The sequence below is a fragment of the Phaethon lepturus genome, unplaced genomic scaffold (assembly GCF_000687285.1).
Source record: "Phaethon lepturus isolate BGI_N335 unplaced genomic scaffold, ASM68728v1 scaffold22993, whole genome shotgun sequence".
Classification (NCBI taxonomy): Eukaryota; Metazoa; Chordata; class Aves; order Phaethontiformes; family Phaethontidae; genus Phaethon; species Phaethon lepturus.
This window is the reverse complement of record NW_010531480.1, coordinates 8,096-19,895: the sequence shown is the minus strand read 5'-3', so window position 1 is coordinate 19,895 and position 11,800 is coordinate 8,096. Positions and strand designations below refer to the sequence as shown.

The 11,800-nt window shown below is 38.5% G+C and overlaps 1 protein-coding gene across 1 annotated transcript in view; it reads left to right on the top strand.

Annotated features, from left to right (window-relative positions):
• Positions 1-9,568: 9,568 nt before the first annotated feature.
• Positions 9,569-11,800, top strand: part of RLIM (ring finger protein, LIM domain interacting) — a 3,804-nt gene continuing 1,572 nt past the window's right edge. Inside the window, exons 1-3 of the mRNA XM_010284589.1 lie at positions 9,569-9,737; positions 10,599-10,682; positions 11,492-11,797. Coding sequence (XP_010282891.1) covers positions 9,569-9,737; positions 10,599-10,682; positions 11,492-11,797 — 559 coding nt within the window. The remainder of the gene's footprint in view (positions 9,738-10,598; positions 10,683-11,491; positions 11,798-11,800) is intronic.

Sequence of the window (11,800 nt, the reverse complement as noted above, 5' to 3'; positions counted from 1 at the left end):
GTGATGGAGCTGGGGGCGGTGATGGCGGTCTGCGCGCGGGTGTGCCCGGGGCACTGCGAGGGTCCTCGGCCCCCGTCTCCCCCGGATGGGCCGGGCTCTGTCACCCTGGGGACTTTTCCCCTTTCTGCCGGGGTGTGTGGCAGGGCCTCCCGCCGAAGCGGGGCCAACCTGTTCCTCCATTTGGAGCTGGAGGAAGGTTTGCACTCCCCCCTCGGAGAGGGCTTCTGGGCCCCTCGCCCTCTAGGTGTGAGGTTGGGCTGGAGGAGGAAGTGGAACTAGCCCCTTTTTGGGGTGTGCGTGGGAGTTATAGCCGCTATCTTGGGCCTCGCCATGCTGTTTAGTGCCTACTTAAGGAATCGCAGCTCTTCAGGACTGGGTTTTCAGTCTGTTCGTCCCGTGAGTTGAGACAAGAAGCCCTGTTGTGGGAGGCAGGCAAGAAGAACTCTTCATACCCTCACTGTGTGTGTAAGGGTCTTCATCAGCTTGTAACCTGTTAAAACCTGTAATGTTTGCTATTCCTATTCTATTAGTTTCTCTCCAGTTAACCACGTCATCTTTGCTCTATCACCTTAGTTTCCTTGTGCAAGTTCTTCCTTCCCTTTTTAATACATTAGTTTGTTGACATTTAAGGTTTCTGTTCACTGTGTTTCAAAACCATTGTCATGTCCAGCTAGACATATGTATTACTTGATCTTCAGTGATTTGCTTTGTTGGAGGAGCAATATCAGGTTGTATATAATAGTATGTGTGTGTGTATATATATCATGTAGTTATTAAATTTGTTATGTGTCTTGATTTTAGTGTGTAGTAGGAGGAGCCTGACAAAAGGTTTCACAGCAAAAATACATATTTTAATTTTTCTATAGTAGTTTTGTTCGTTTCACCATTTTTCAGGAAGATAGAGACTTTATAAAGACAAGCTTGTAAACAAGAATTCCAACTCAATTGTACCCAGTAGTACCATCACAGATATGATTTATTTCCCCTGTCCATGTTGGCAGTACTGGTTAATTTAAAGCTGTAAATTCTTATCAAAATGCTAAAGAAGCTCTGATACCAATTTGTCCCTGAATTTTAATTGCAGTGACTTGTCAAGTCTTTAAAAAAAAAAAAAAAAAAAAAGGAGAGTTGTCTGCTTCTTGTGCAGTTAACTATCTTAACTGAAAGTCAGATTCTTAGTTTTGTTGTAGTGGTCAACTAGCACTTAAACTGACTGTATTCCCTCTACATGTTTACCATTTTGGAATTAAAAGAATTACAGTTTGGAATTATGTCTTGCCTGCTTCTGACAAGGGGAAAACACACCACGTGTTTTAAAATTAAGTCTTCTTGTTATGTTAGACCACAAAAGCGTAACAACTACAGTGTTTCCTTCATCAGCAATTCTGACTACATAAATGTTTGTCACTGAAAGAACCACACCAGCATTTTTCAAGCATGTAGTGGTTGTCATCTGTATCATATTTATTTTCCATATTACTGAATTGATAGACATGCCAAGGTGTACTTGGAAACGGTGTTACAAGTATCTGGTTTCCACTACTTGTCTTTTTTTTTCTTTCTTTTGTACTGGTATTTTTAGGGGAATGGATAGTGTGATCCCTAAATGGAAATGTTTTTAAAACACCTATATATTAATATACCTGCTTAGCCTGTTCCTTTATTCCTCTTCCCTATGGGAGTGTGTCAAAACAAATTTCTTGATCTTGCTAGAATGCTTCTAGTTGCAGTGGAGGTGGTGTACTTTTTTTTTTTTTACAGACATAACATAATGTTTTGACTGTGTACATTTGAGTCTAAAGATTATGTTTAAGTCCACTTTAATATAACTTAACACGTTACTAGACTGTTCTGATTTTTTTTTTACAGACTCAGTTTCTGTGTATTAGAACATTTGACTCCAAACAAGGTTATTGGGTATTTTTCCAAGTTTTTGTGACTTAATCTCAGTCTTGATGAAAGCTTATCAACTCTTAAGCTCACAAAAATTAATCTTGAAGGGATAAAACCAAACATGAACAATTCCGCCCTGAAGATATTTTTATGATGGTCTTGTGCATCTCAAAAACAATGCTTCTAAACAGTAGAGCAGTGTAACAACTTGGAGTCAGGACGTTTGTATGGTGAGTAGGGATAGCCACAAGCATCACAGAGACTGCGTTTTGCTTTTGCACAGGTTCCTGGCTGCAGTTAAGATCATAAGAAACACACAAGCCTGTGTCTCCTTCAGACTGTTCAGGTTTATATTAATGACGTACTTGTTAGTAACTGTTTGCTGATGTGCAGTGTTGAAGCTCAGCTTTTTACTCAAGGAGGTCTGCGGAGTTCTGCGGTCTTATCTAACGATAATTGAATAGGTAGGAAAAGTCAGCAACAACAACCCATATATCGGAATTCCTGTGTGGGTTGTGGTTGTGGTGATTGTCATTGTTTTACTTGCCTTGTAGCTGTATTAGCAGCAGTTTTGTGGAGACGGTGAGATTTGGTAGTAAATTCAAAGATGGGTTTTTCTTTTTTTAATTGAATTTTGGTGATTTGTGATTGGCTTAGTGCTTTCACTAACCAGAAGTTCCGTTTCTTCAGAAACCAAAACACTACATGGTGATCATCATGTAGTTTTGTGGGTACAGCTTCCTTGGATGTCAACCCTGTTTATACTGCTGTCTTTCAGTGTCAACACTGCTTACTTGTGTGCGGCATTATTTCTTCCTTTGAGCTTCAGTGTGGGTCTTCCGCTTGTTGACCTTGCAGGAAGCTCACTTCTGGGGGAAAAGAGCATCATTTCACAAGACTCCAGTACTGGAAATTTGTTACGGCTTGTATAAGCTAAGCTTTCTCTTCTGTGATATTATCTGAATTTGGGAGCAAAAGACAGTACTATCTTAATTTTATTTTCAACTTGTAAGTGAAAAGTGTCGTTTTAGTAAGTGCAGATGATAAAATATGAAGCCCTGCATTTTGGCAGTTCTTACTGCATTTTATTTTCAGAGCTCCATCTTTGTTCCACGTGCTCTCAGTATTCTGGAATTGCTACGGTCTACCCTTTCATAAGGAGGATAACATGGGAAAACTGTAATGAGTTTTGTTTCTTTTGTTAACTATGTCCCTGTGAGTTGGGAATTTATACAGTAAGGTGGCTACTATGCCTTAGAAACTGTAGGACTGTTGGAGGCTGCTGGGATTCTGTACCCTGATTTCTTCACTTCTTTCTAACTTCTCAGGAGTTGATAGTACATCGAAGAGTGTTTCTCTTCATCTCAACAGTTGGTTCTGTTGAAATGTTTTCCTTGCCTTTTTTTATTCTGTGGAATTTTCTGCAACTGTTCTGCAGAAGTATTCATCTGCTTTCTATTGTTTAAAATGTATGTTCAGAACGACGTCTTGCTTTAAGGCCTTTGCTTTGAAACATAGTGGGGTAGTGAAATAACTGAATCTATGTTTAACGCTCCTTGTTAAGCTGGCATTTAATTTTTGTGGTAGTTTACGTGGAACACTTCATAGAAAGCTGGAAGAAGTTTTTCTCTTCTAAATGGTACATGTTCCATGGTATTTTTTGAGGCAAAAGGACCTAGGGAGTTCTTGAATGTTTAAAATTTGTGGTAAGTTTAGTAGGAATCTAGTAAGAGCATAGATTTGTTGTTCATCTGAGTGTCAAGAGAAAGCAAGAATAGCAGGGGGGAAAAAAGATGTATCCAAAATTCATGATGCAACTTTGAAAATTGGAGAAGTTTGTTACTTGTTACCATTTCTAAGATGTAGATGAGTGAATTGTACCTATACTACCAAAGCCTTCAGTGTGATCACAAAAGGAAACTTGTGCACCTGCACAAAAAGAAAAAAAAAAAAAAAAACTTGACATAATGAAACACCATGTATAATGCAAATAGATAGCTGTTTCATTTCACTGTTTTATGGTATCTTTTTCCTTCAATGATAGGATTCACTGACAGTTTTTGCTTCTGCTTTTGAGCTTGCAGACTTTAATGATGAAATATTTAATAATAATATTTAGTTTCTGTTATGTGTTACTTTCTGCTAGCTTTGAGCATTGAGAAACTGGATACTGACTGGCATGAAAACTGTTTTTCAACTTTTAGTTCTTCGAGGAAAATCTAGTAGCTGGGAAGTGGGGTGGGTCAGATGAGTACTGCAGATGAAGTTGGTTCTGTTTGTGCTTAAAGAACCCGGGGTAACAGAACTGCCTGTTCTGGCTGCTGTTCCTGTGTCATTTGAGAAATGGAATTGGAGAGACTGCTGGCTGGGGCTGGTCCTGCCAAACGGAATGGTATGTTAGAGCTGCTGAAGTCAGAGTTCATGGAAAGCGCTTTGAACAGACAGCTGTGTTCTACTTGTGCTGTAGACCTAAAATGTCTATGAGGTATGATTAGTGAAGGCAGGGGAGGAAAAAATAGTTTTTCTGTTTAGGGTTGTTACAGATTAATGAGTATTTCTGGCTTCCACTACTGAGACACTTCTTTCAGTCGATGGGTTTGGTACTTCCAGTCTCCAGAAATTAAGCAAGGTGCTCTACCGGTTGAAGTACCTAATTAAGATGAGGCTATGAATCATAAATGAGAAATTAGCCTTCTGCTGAGCACATCTATGAAACACTTATTCATATTGCCATCACGTATTTTGTTTATACAAAGGTATTAATTATGTTGCGGGACGTGAGGTAATTCAGGAAATGTTCCTAACACACAGGGCACTACAGATTCTCATATAATGTTGAAATACCAGTAGCAGCAAGGTGGGGGGAATTGTAGAGGAAATCTTTGTTGCACAGATAGCTCATGAGCATCTGAGTTGTTTCTGCAGTTTTAAAAAATTCAGTGCCTTTCTCCCATTACAATTTGAGGCTTGCCTCATAAATCTAATGGAGATTATAACTTTAAGGTATTGCTTTTTCTTTTTAACTCTGCAAATGAGTGATCGCTGAGTTTGTCAGATCTTCTAAGTTTTACCTAGTTAGTTTTATGAGAGTTCTCATGGTTTTGTGTATTTTTTTAATTAAAAAAAATAAGGAATGCAGGCTAAGGTAGCATCTTGGTATTCAGTATAGATAATTAACGTCGGGAGATATTGCACATTTTTGATGGAGGAAGAACTAGTGATTTATCACTGTGCCTTATGGTCCCTTAGTACTTTTTCTGGGAAGAATTCTGGGTAGTCCATAAGTGCTAAACAGCATGGAGATACACAGTGTTACTGTTGAAGGTAAATGGACAACACAAGTACTTTATCACTGCTTTCTGTCCCACCAGATTGTTTTTAAGCATTAGTAAGGTCCTGACTGATTAGATTTAGTTTACACATGACTTGGCATAAGGGAAAATGTAAAATATTTCTTGTATTGTAAGAATGATAACTTTGCATTATTGAAGGAATATCTAGTACTCTTGTTGTTCTTATCCGAAAGAGCATAACATTACTTCCTCTGGAGTAAAAGAATGTAACAAACAATACCTTTTGTGGTCTTACTCTTTTTTGCTCCTGCAGTCTCTAACAGCAGTGGAGAGACAGCTAGTCATTTGTGCTCTGAAATCTCTGAGGTTGTTGAAGCATCACTGCAGGGAAGATACTTTGATTTGTGGAAGAACGGGTACACCAGTTAAGAATTCACTGTAGTTAATGTGTCTGCATATTCAACTGCTGAAGAATATTTCCTTTCCTTTTGCTTTTTTCTTTTTTTTTTAATTAAAGGAGAAAATAGTTTATTCTAGCTTTGATTCTGTTTTGTGCAACTTGTAGGTGATCATATCCCGCCTCCCCCCGCCCTGCTGTTTTCCCATAAAGAGGTTTTTTCACTGCTGGGTATCTGAGCTGAAGTTGGCCATAATCAACAGATGTGAACTTCCTGCTCATAGATGTGACCTTCCCCACCCTTTGTCAACTCAGTGCTGACAAGGGAGCACACTGAAGAAGGAAATTCTGAATCTTTTAACTTGGATAAGAACAAAGTCTTACTTTGAGTTGAACTAAACCACTGGAAGAAAGAGAAACAGTTGAAGCATACCTGCATATTAGATAATCAAATGTTATTTTGTTGTAACTTAATAGTACACCTGTTGGTTTTCCCTCATCAGGTTTCCTGGTGTTACTGTTGTCAGCTTCCTTAAGCCAGTCTGAATTTTCTGCAGTGTATGAGCTGAGGGTAGAATCCTCAATGAGGGACAGGTTTTCAATTTATTTCTGCAACGCTCTACCATGCTGAAATAGGAGGGAGGTGATATAGTAACTGGCACCGTGGAAATCCTGTTGTACAGACAGATGGGACCTATGGAGTCATGCTGAGACAGTAGTAGTCTAAATGTTCTAGTAAGTTCAGTCTGGTAACGTAGCACTCTGCAGTGGTGGGGGTGAAGCTTAAAATGGACAATGTGGACAATGAGCTGAGTGGACAGTGAGGAGAGAGAAAGGAATAGAAGCCTTGAGGTAGAAATCCCATTTTCCATTTACTGGTGATAATATCGGAGCTCTAGTCTGAAAAATATTGTCCCATTTGCTGTCAACAGTAAGGTAGGGAGAATGTGTTGATAGGCATTTATGCATTTCTTTGCCATCTATATTTCCATCAGTGTAAATCATCCCATATAGATATATAGCATTTCTAGGACACTGAAGCTAAGCAGCATGAATTTGTCACTAGTAGAAATAGTCCTAATGTAAATGAAATTATTAATTCAAGATCCCATTTCTGAGGCTTTTTTTTTTTTTTTTTTAGCAATAACAACTTTTCAGTCTTGACCAGTAGCTGATTTTATGGTTTGGGAGGGAAGATAGGAGATGATGGAGGAGAAAAGAGGAGCAAACCTGGAAATAAGTAAGACTGACTTACTCTGAGCATTTCCTAAAGGATCGCCTACTGAAGTGTACATCAGTCTGTTGGTAAAGAAGAGATTCCGCCCCCTTTCCTCTGCCTTCACTTGTTTTGACTCTCCCTTTTACCCTGACCAAGAACAGTGCCCCTTCATCTTCTGAAATGGAATGGGCAAATGTCATTGAATCAAATAGGCATTATATAGCTAAGGTGCCTGCAAGCACTGGAATTTAAAATTAAAGGAAAATTTTCAAAAGCATAAGTAGTAAACAAATGTCATGCTTTGTATGCATAGTGCAGTTTTCTTTTTTAAAAGCTGTTGTAGAATTAGTCTAATGCTTACAAATATGTTAATATTGCCATCTTTATGAAGAGATTCTATGTGTTTTAAAGTCAATAAATACCAAGGTGGTGGTCATTTTGGGGAAAATATTTTACAAAACTTTATGCTGTTCCTGTCCCATAGCGTCTTATTACATTCCCTTATTTTCAACTTCATTGTCAACTTTTTTTCATTGTTGTCCTAAAAAAAGGAATGCCAGTTAGAGTTTTGATGTGTATCCCCAAAGAACTAATGCACCTTTCAGGGTTTTACTTGTATGCAAGACTTGCATTCTGCTTGAGGCTTTATTCAGATGCTTCTTTTAAAAGCAGCTGTCTGTATTTCTGGTATCTTCTCCAGAATGAATATGTCTTTAAGTGAAGTTACTTGGAGTTGTAATTCTGCTACAGAAGGCTTGTAAAAAGTTGTTTGAGTTTCAAGCAAGCTATGTTCTCAGAAATCTGTGTCTGAGATTTGAAGGGCATACAGATTTCATAACTGAGCCCAGGCAGAGTTGAACATACCTGCTGAAACCATTGCACAACTCTCACTGTGAATGGGTTCATTTATCAGTGTATTTGACAGCACATCACATGCAAGTCTAAAGATGGGTCATGCAGTCTTTAGATTGCACCAGAGATTTAGCAATGGGGAGAAAGCTGATAGGCTTCCATTTGAAACAGTAGGAACCGTAGTGATTGGTGCTGCTTACTGATAAAAAGGTGAAAAATAAGCCTAACTTCTTTGGTAAAATGGCAGAAATTCACAGAACCAAATAATACCAGTAGCCATGCATACTGTATTACTGAATGGCAACAAGTCATTTGTGCCTTAATATGACTAACTTAAAAACGAGCTCTACTGTGTCAGAAATCAAGACAAAGAGGATTGGAGTAGCTATTTTATAATCTGCAAGTCTGCAATAATGGGATGTCCTATCCTGTGGAATTTTCTACTGTTACACACTGAGGTTGTCAGTGCACTTTAATTTTCACAACAGCAGCTGAAATGAACTACCCCCGGAGATCATGCAGTGCTGCTCTTCTGTGGAGAAGCACTAATGTAAACTGTGGGCAGCCTTGACTTGACAGCTGTGCTGACAAACCGAAAAAAAGATGCTTTTTGCACTAGACAGATGTCTAAGTGTTGGAAACTTTCCAGCAAGAAGCAGAAAAGCTTTGTTCTTCCAGTATTTTCATGTCACATGAAGTATGGTTTAAATGAAAGGAATGTTTTCTGATGGGGAATGTTATTGCAGAGCTTTTTAGCATGCAGAGGATTAGCTGACTAATCACCTCTCTGAGTAACTAGATTCTACCAGTTGTACAGGAAAATTCTTGATGTTCTGAATAGCGAGGTGTAGTGATTAAGGAAACTAGTTATTATTTTAACTTCATTTGATATATTTGCATAGCACAACTACTGCCAGAATGTCTCCTGCATTTGCATGTATTTTGTTATAATATTTATCAAGTATAGACATGGCATTCATCAATAATTTTTTTTGAGAGACATTGTCGAAGATCTCATCCAAATAAAAAACAATGAGGGGAAGATTATATGAAGAATATGCAATATAGAAAACAACTCTTTATAGCAGAAATTATACCTAGTATACCCTGTGGAATTTTGTCCTGGAAATTCTAGTCATTGACATCAGTAATTCAGTAAATGCTGAAGCTTGCAAGCAAATTCTTCTCTTGACATAAAACTACAAAGTTGATTTTACAAACCCTTTTCCTTTTCTGAGGGAACTAACAATTCGGGTTGGTTTGTTTTTTTGCACACATGCGTGTTCTGTGGCATTTTCTGTCTTTGATATGTGAATCCTTCATTCTGTTAAAATTCACTTGGATGTTGAAGAGGGTGTTTCTCATAGCAGGCAGTAAGTTTAGATCGATTCTTGCTTTCCTCACCATAGTGCAGGGCAGGAAGAAGTGGTGGACACTTAATCCCATGTTCGTTTAGAGTGAGAGAGCATGACCAAGAATGGCTTGCTTATGTCTTGTACTACAGTGTTGTATGGCACTGTAAGGCATGCTTTTGATTACTGCAGCTGCCTCACATTAGGAATATTTTACATGAAGAAAGCGGATCGTCTTGGACGTGTAGTCAACTATGTAAAGATGGACTAAGGGTTATGGCTGATGTTCCACATGTTCATGCTTGCTTGTTGAGTATTTGGTAATGATGGGTATAGATTTTGTTTGTACTTCCTGAAGAGGCTCATGCTTTGAGAATTATTTCGTTTGTGATCCCTGTGGTTATGCAGCTTATCTTAACTGAAGCTTCGTTAGCAAACCCCCCACCTCGCCAAATTTAAGGATAACAATGAAGAACGTAGTACAAGTTAAACATGCCTCAATTTCACTAAGCTGGATGAAGGATTTATTTTCTCCTTTTTAGGTACTCTTCCACTCATCAAGATGGAAAGCTCAGATTCTAGTGATAAAGGAAATATTGATCAATCAGAAGCACAACGTCAGAGTCAGCTAGATCGGTTAGATCGAGAAGAAGCTTTCTATCAGTTTGTAAACAACCTGAGTGAAGAGGACTACAGGCTTATGAGAGATAACAATTTGCTAGGAACACCAGGTAGGTAATGCTTGTGTATGTACATCTTACTAGAATTGTTTGTAGGTGATTTGTGTCATTTTCTGTTCTCCTGAAACTTTCACCCATTTAGTTTGTGTGCTGCAGTTGTGTTCCATGATAGGAAGTAGCTGCTTGCTAATTTGTGCATACTGAAATTTGAGAGGTCCCCTACTTAGTGGAGAGGTAGTTAGGATGATGTGGATTCATTGGATACAAAAGTCTAGTGTTTACACAACTTGGTGGGAATGCCCAGAGTTGACCCCGTTCCAGTTATGGACCCTTAGCCATTTCTGATCAAAAAGTAATCTCCCTTAAGCATCTGTGTGAAAATTTTGTGCTGGTGAGGTTAAGAGCTTGTAACTAGGATAAGTAGTCTGGTGTGAGAGTCTGCACAGGCGTTTTTATGTCAGTTTTCAATTGACTTACTACTTTAAATTGACTCTTCATAGGATAATACCTAACTCAAACCAGTTCTAATATAAGACATGACTTCAACTTATTTAAACCTTTTTTTCATGCCTGTGAAAGTGTTTTCTTAAGTATTTTGCTCTGGACAGCCATTTAATTGGTATAGGATGACAAAAATGGTTGAGAAGTTGTAGAGATTACAGAACCGGAAAGCACATCTGTCTTGAATAGGTTTAAACTTGGATCTTTCAGCTTCAGCAAAACTTAACTTGGGACAATGGTGCTGAAGTGCCTGAACTTCCCCTTAGCAACCTGTTTGGCAGTCTCATTATGGCAGGATTTAATCAGAAAAAAAGACAAGCAGTGGCTTGTACTTTATTTAGAAGCTTTTGATAATGCTTGCCATACATATGATTTGGAAATATTTTTGGAAAATTTTGCTTATTTTCTAAGGTGAAATTACTGAAGAAGAGTTGCTGAGAAGGCTACACCAAGTTAAAGAAGGTCCACCACAGCAAAACAGTGATGAGAATAGAGGTATATACAGTATTTGTGAAAACTCTTAACTTTAGCACCCCATACGGACCTTAACTTGAGTGCAGGAGTGGAACAAGTTAAGCCTAGGCAGGTGCAAGGTGAGCTTTTTTTCAAAACTAAGTGAACATTACCTGTGATATCTGCTGCAGAGGTCAGTCTGGGACAGATTTTACTCATAACACATCTCTTACTTGCATCAAGATAAAGTTTCATTTAGGTTTCTTTTTTTTTTTTTTTTAAATTGCCTTCCTGTCTGTTCCCTTCTGGGATGCTTTTTGGCAATCCCTCTTTTTTTTATTCACTACTCTTCCCTTCCAAAAATGCTGTGTTGCTTTTGTTATCACCCTTGTATAGAGATTGGTGGAGGTCGCTTGGAGCTTACCACCGGGGTTCATTCTTCAGTGAGACAGATTTGCTATAAAGCCATTCTTGAAGTGAAGGGTCAGGACAAACTTAGTTCTCTATTTAGTGGTCAATAGATCACTTAATTGTTTGGAAAGGAAAACACAGAATGTTGATGTGTTATGACACCTGAAATGTGACTTTCTGTTTACTTAAGATAAACAATATCTTGCTATGTGATGGCTGTACCCTATCTGTACATATTAGAAAAATGTCCACTCCTGCTCCCTTAAAAGAGCTCTGGTAGATAAGAATTGTGATGCTACCTGTGAAACCACAATAGCACTTGGTAGGATTAAGCACTTCTAAATTGTCACTTGTTAAACTAAGCAATTATGTTCTTGGAAAAGATCACTCCAAAATTAGCTCAGTACTCTAATTTTGGTAGTTCCCTGTCTTTTTTGCAGGTGCAGAGTCCGCAGAAGATGTTTCAAATGGAGATTCTATAATAGACTGGCTTAATTCAGTCCGACAGACTGGAAATACAACACGAAGTGGGCAACGAGGAAACCAGTCTTGGAGAGCAGTGAGCCGGACTAACCCAAATAGTGGTGACTTCAGATTCAGTTTGGAAATAAATGTCAACCGTAATAATGGGAACACAAATCCAGAAACTGAGAATGAGCCATCTGTAGAGCCTTCCAGTGGGGAGGATTTGGAAAACAGCCAAAGTGACTCTGAAATTCCAAGGTCTGAATCACCATCTGTAAGGCAGC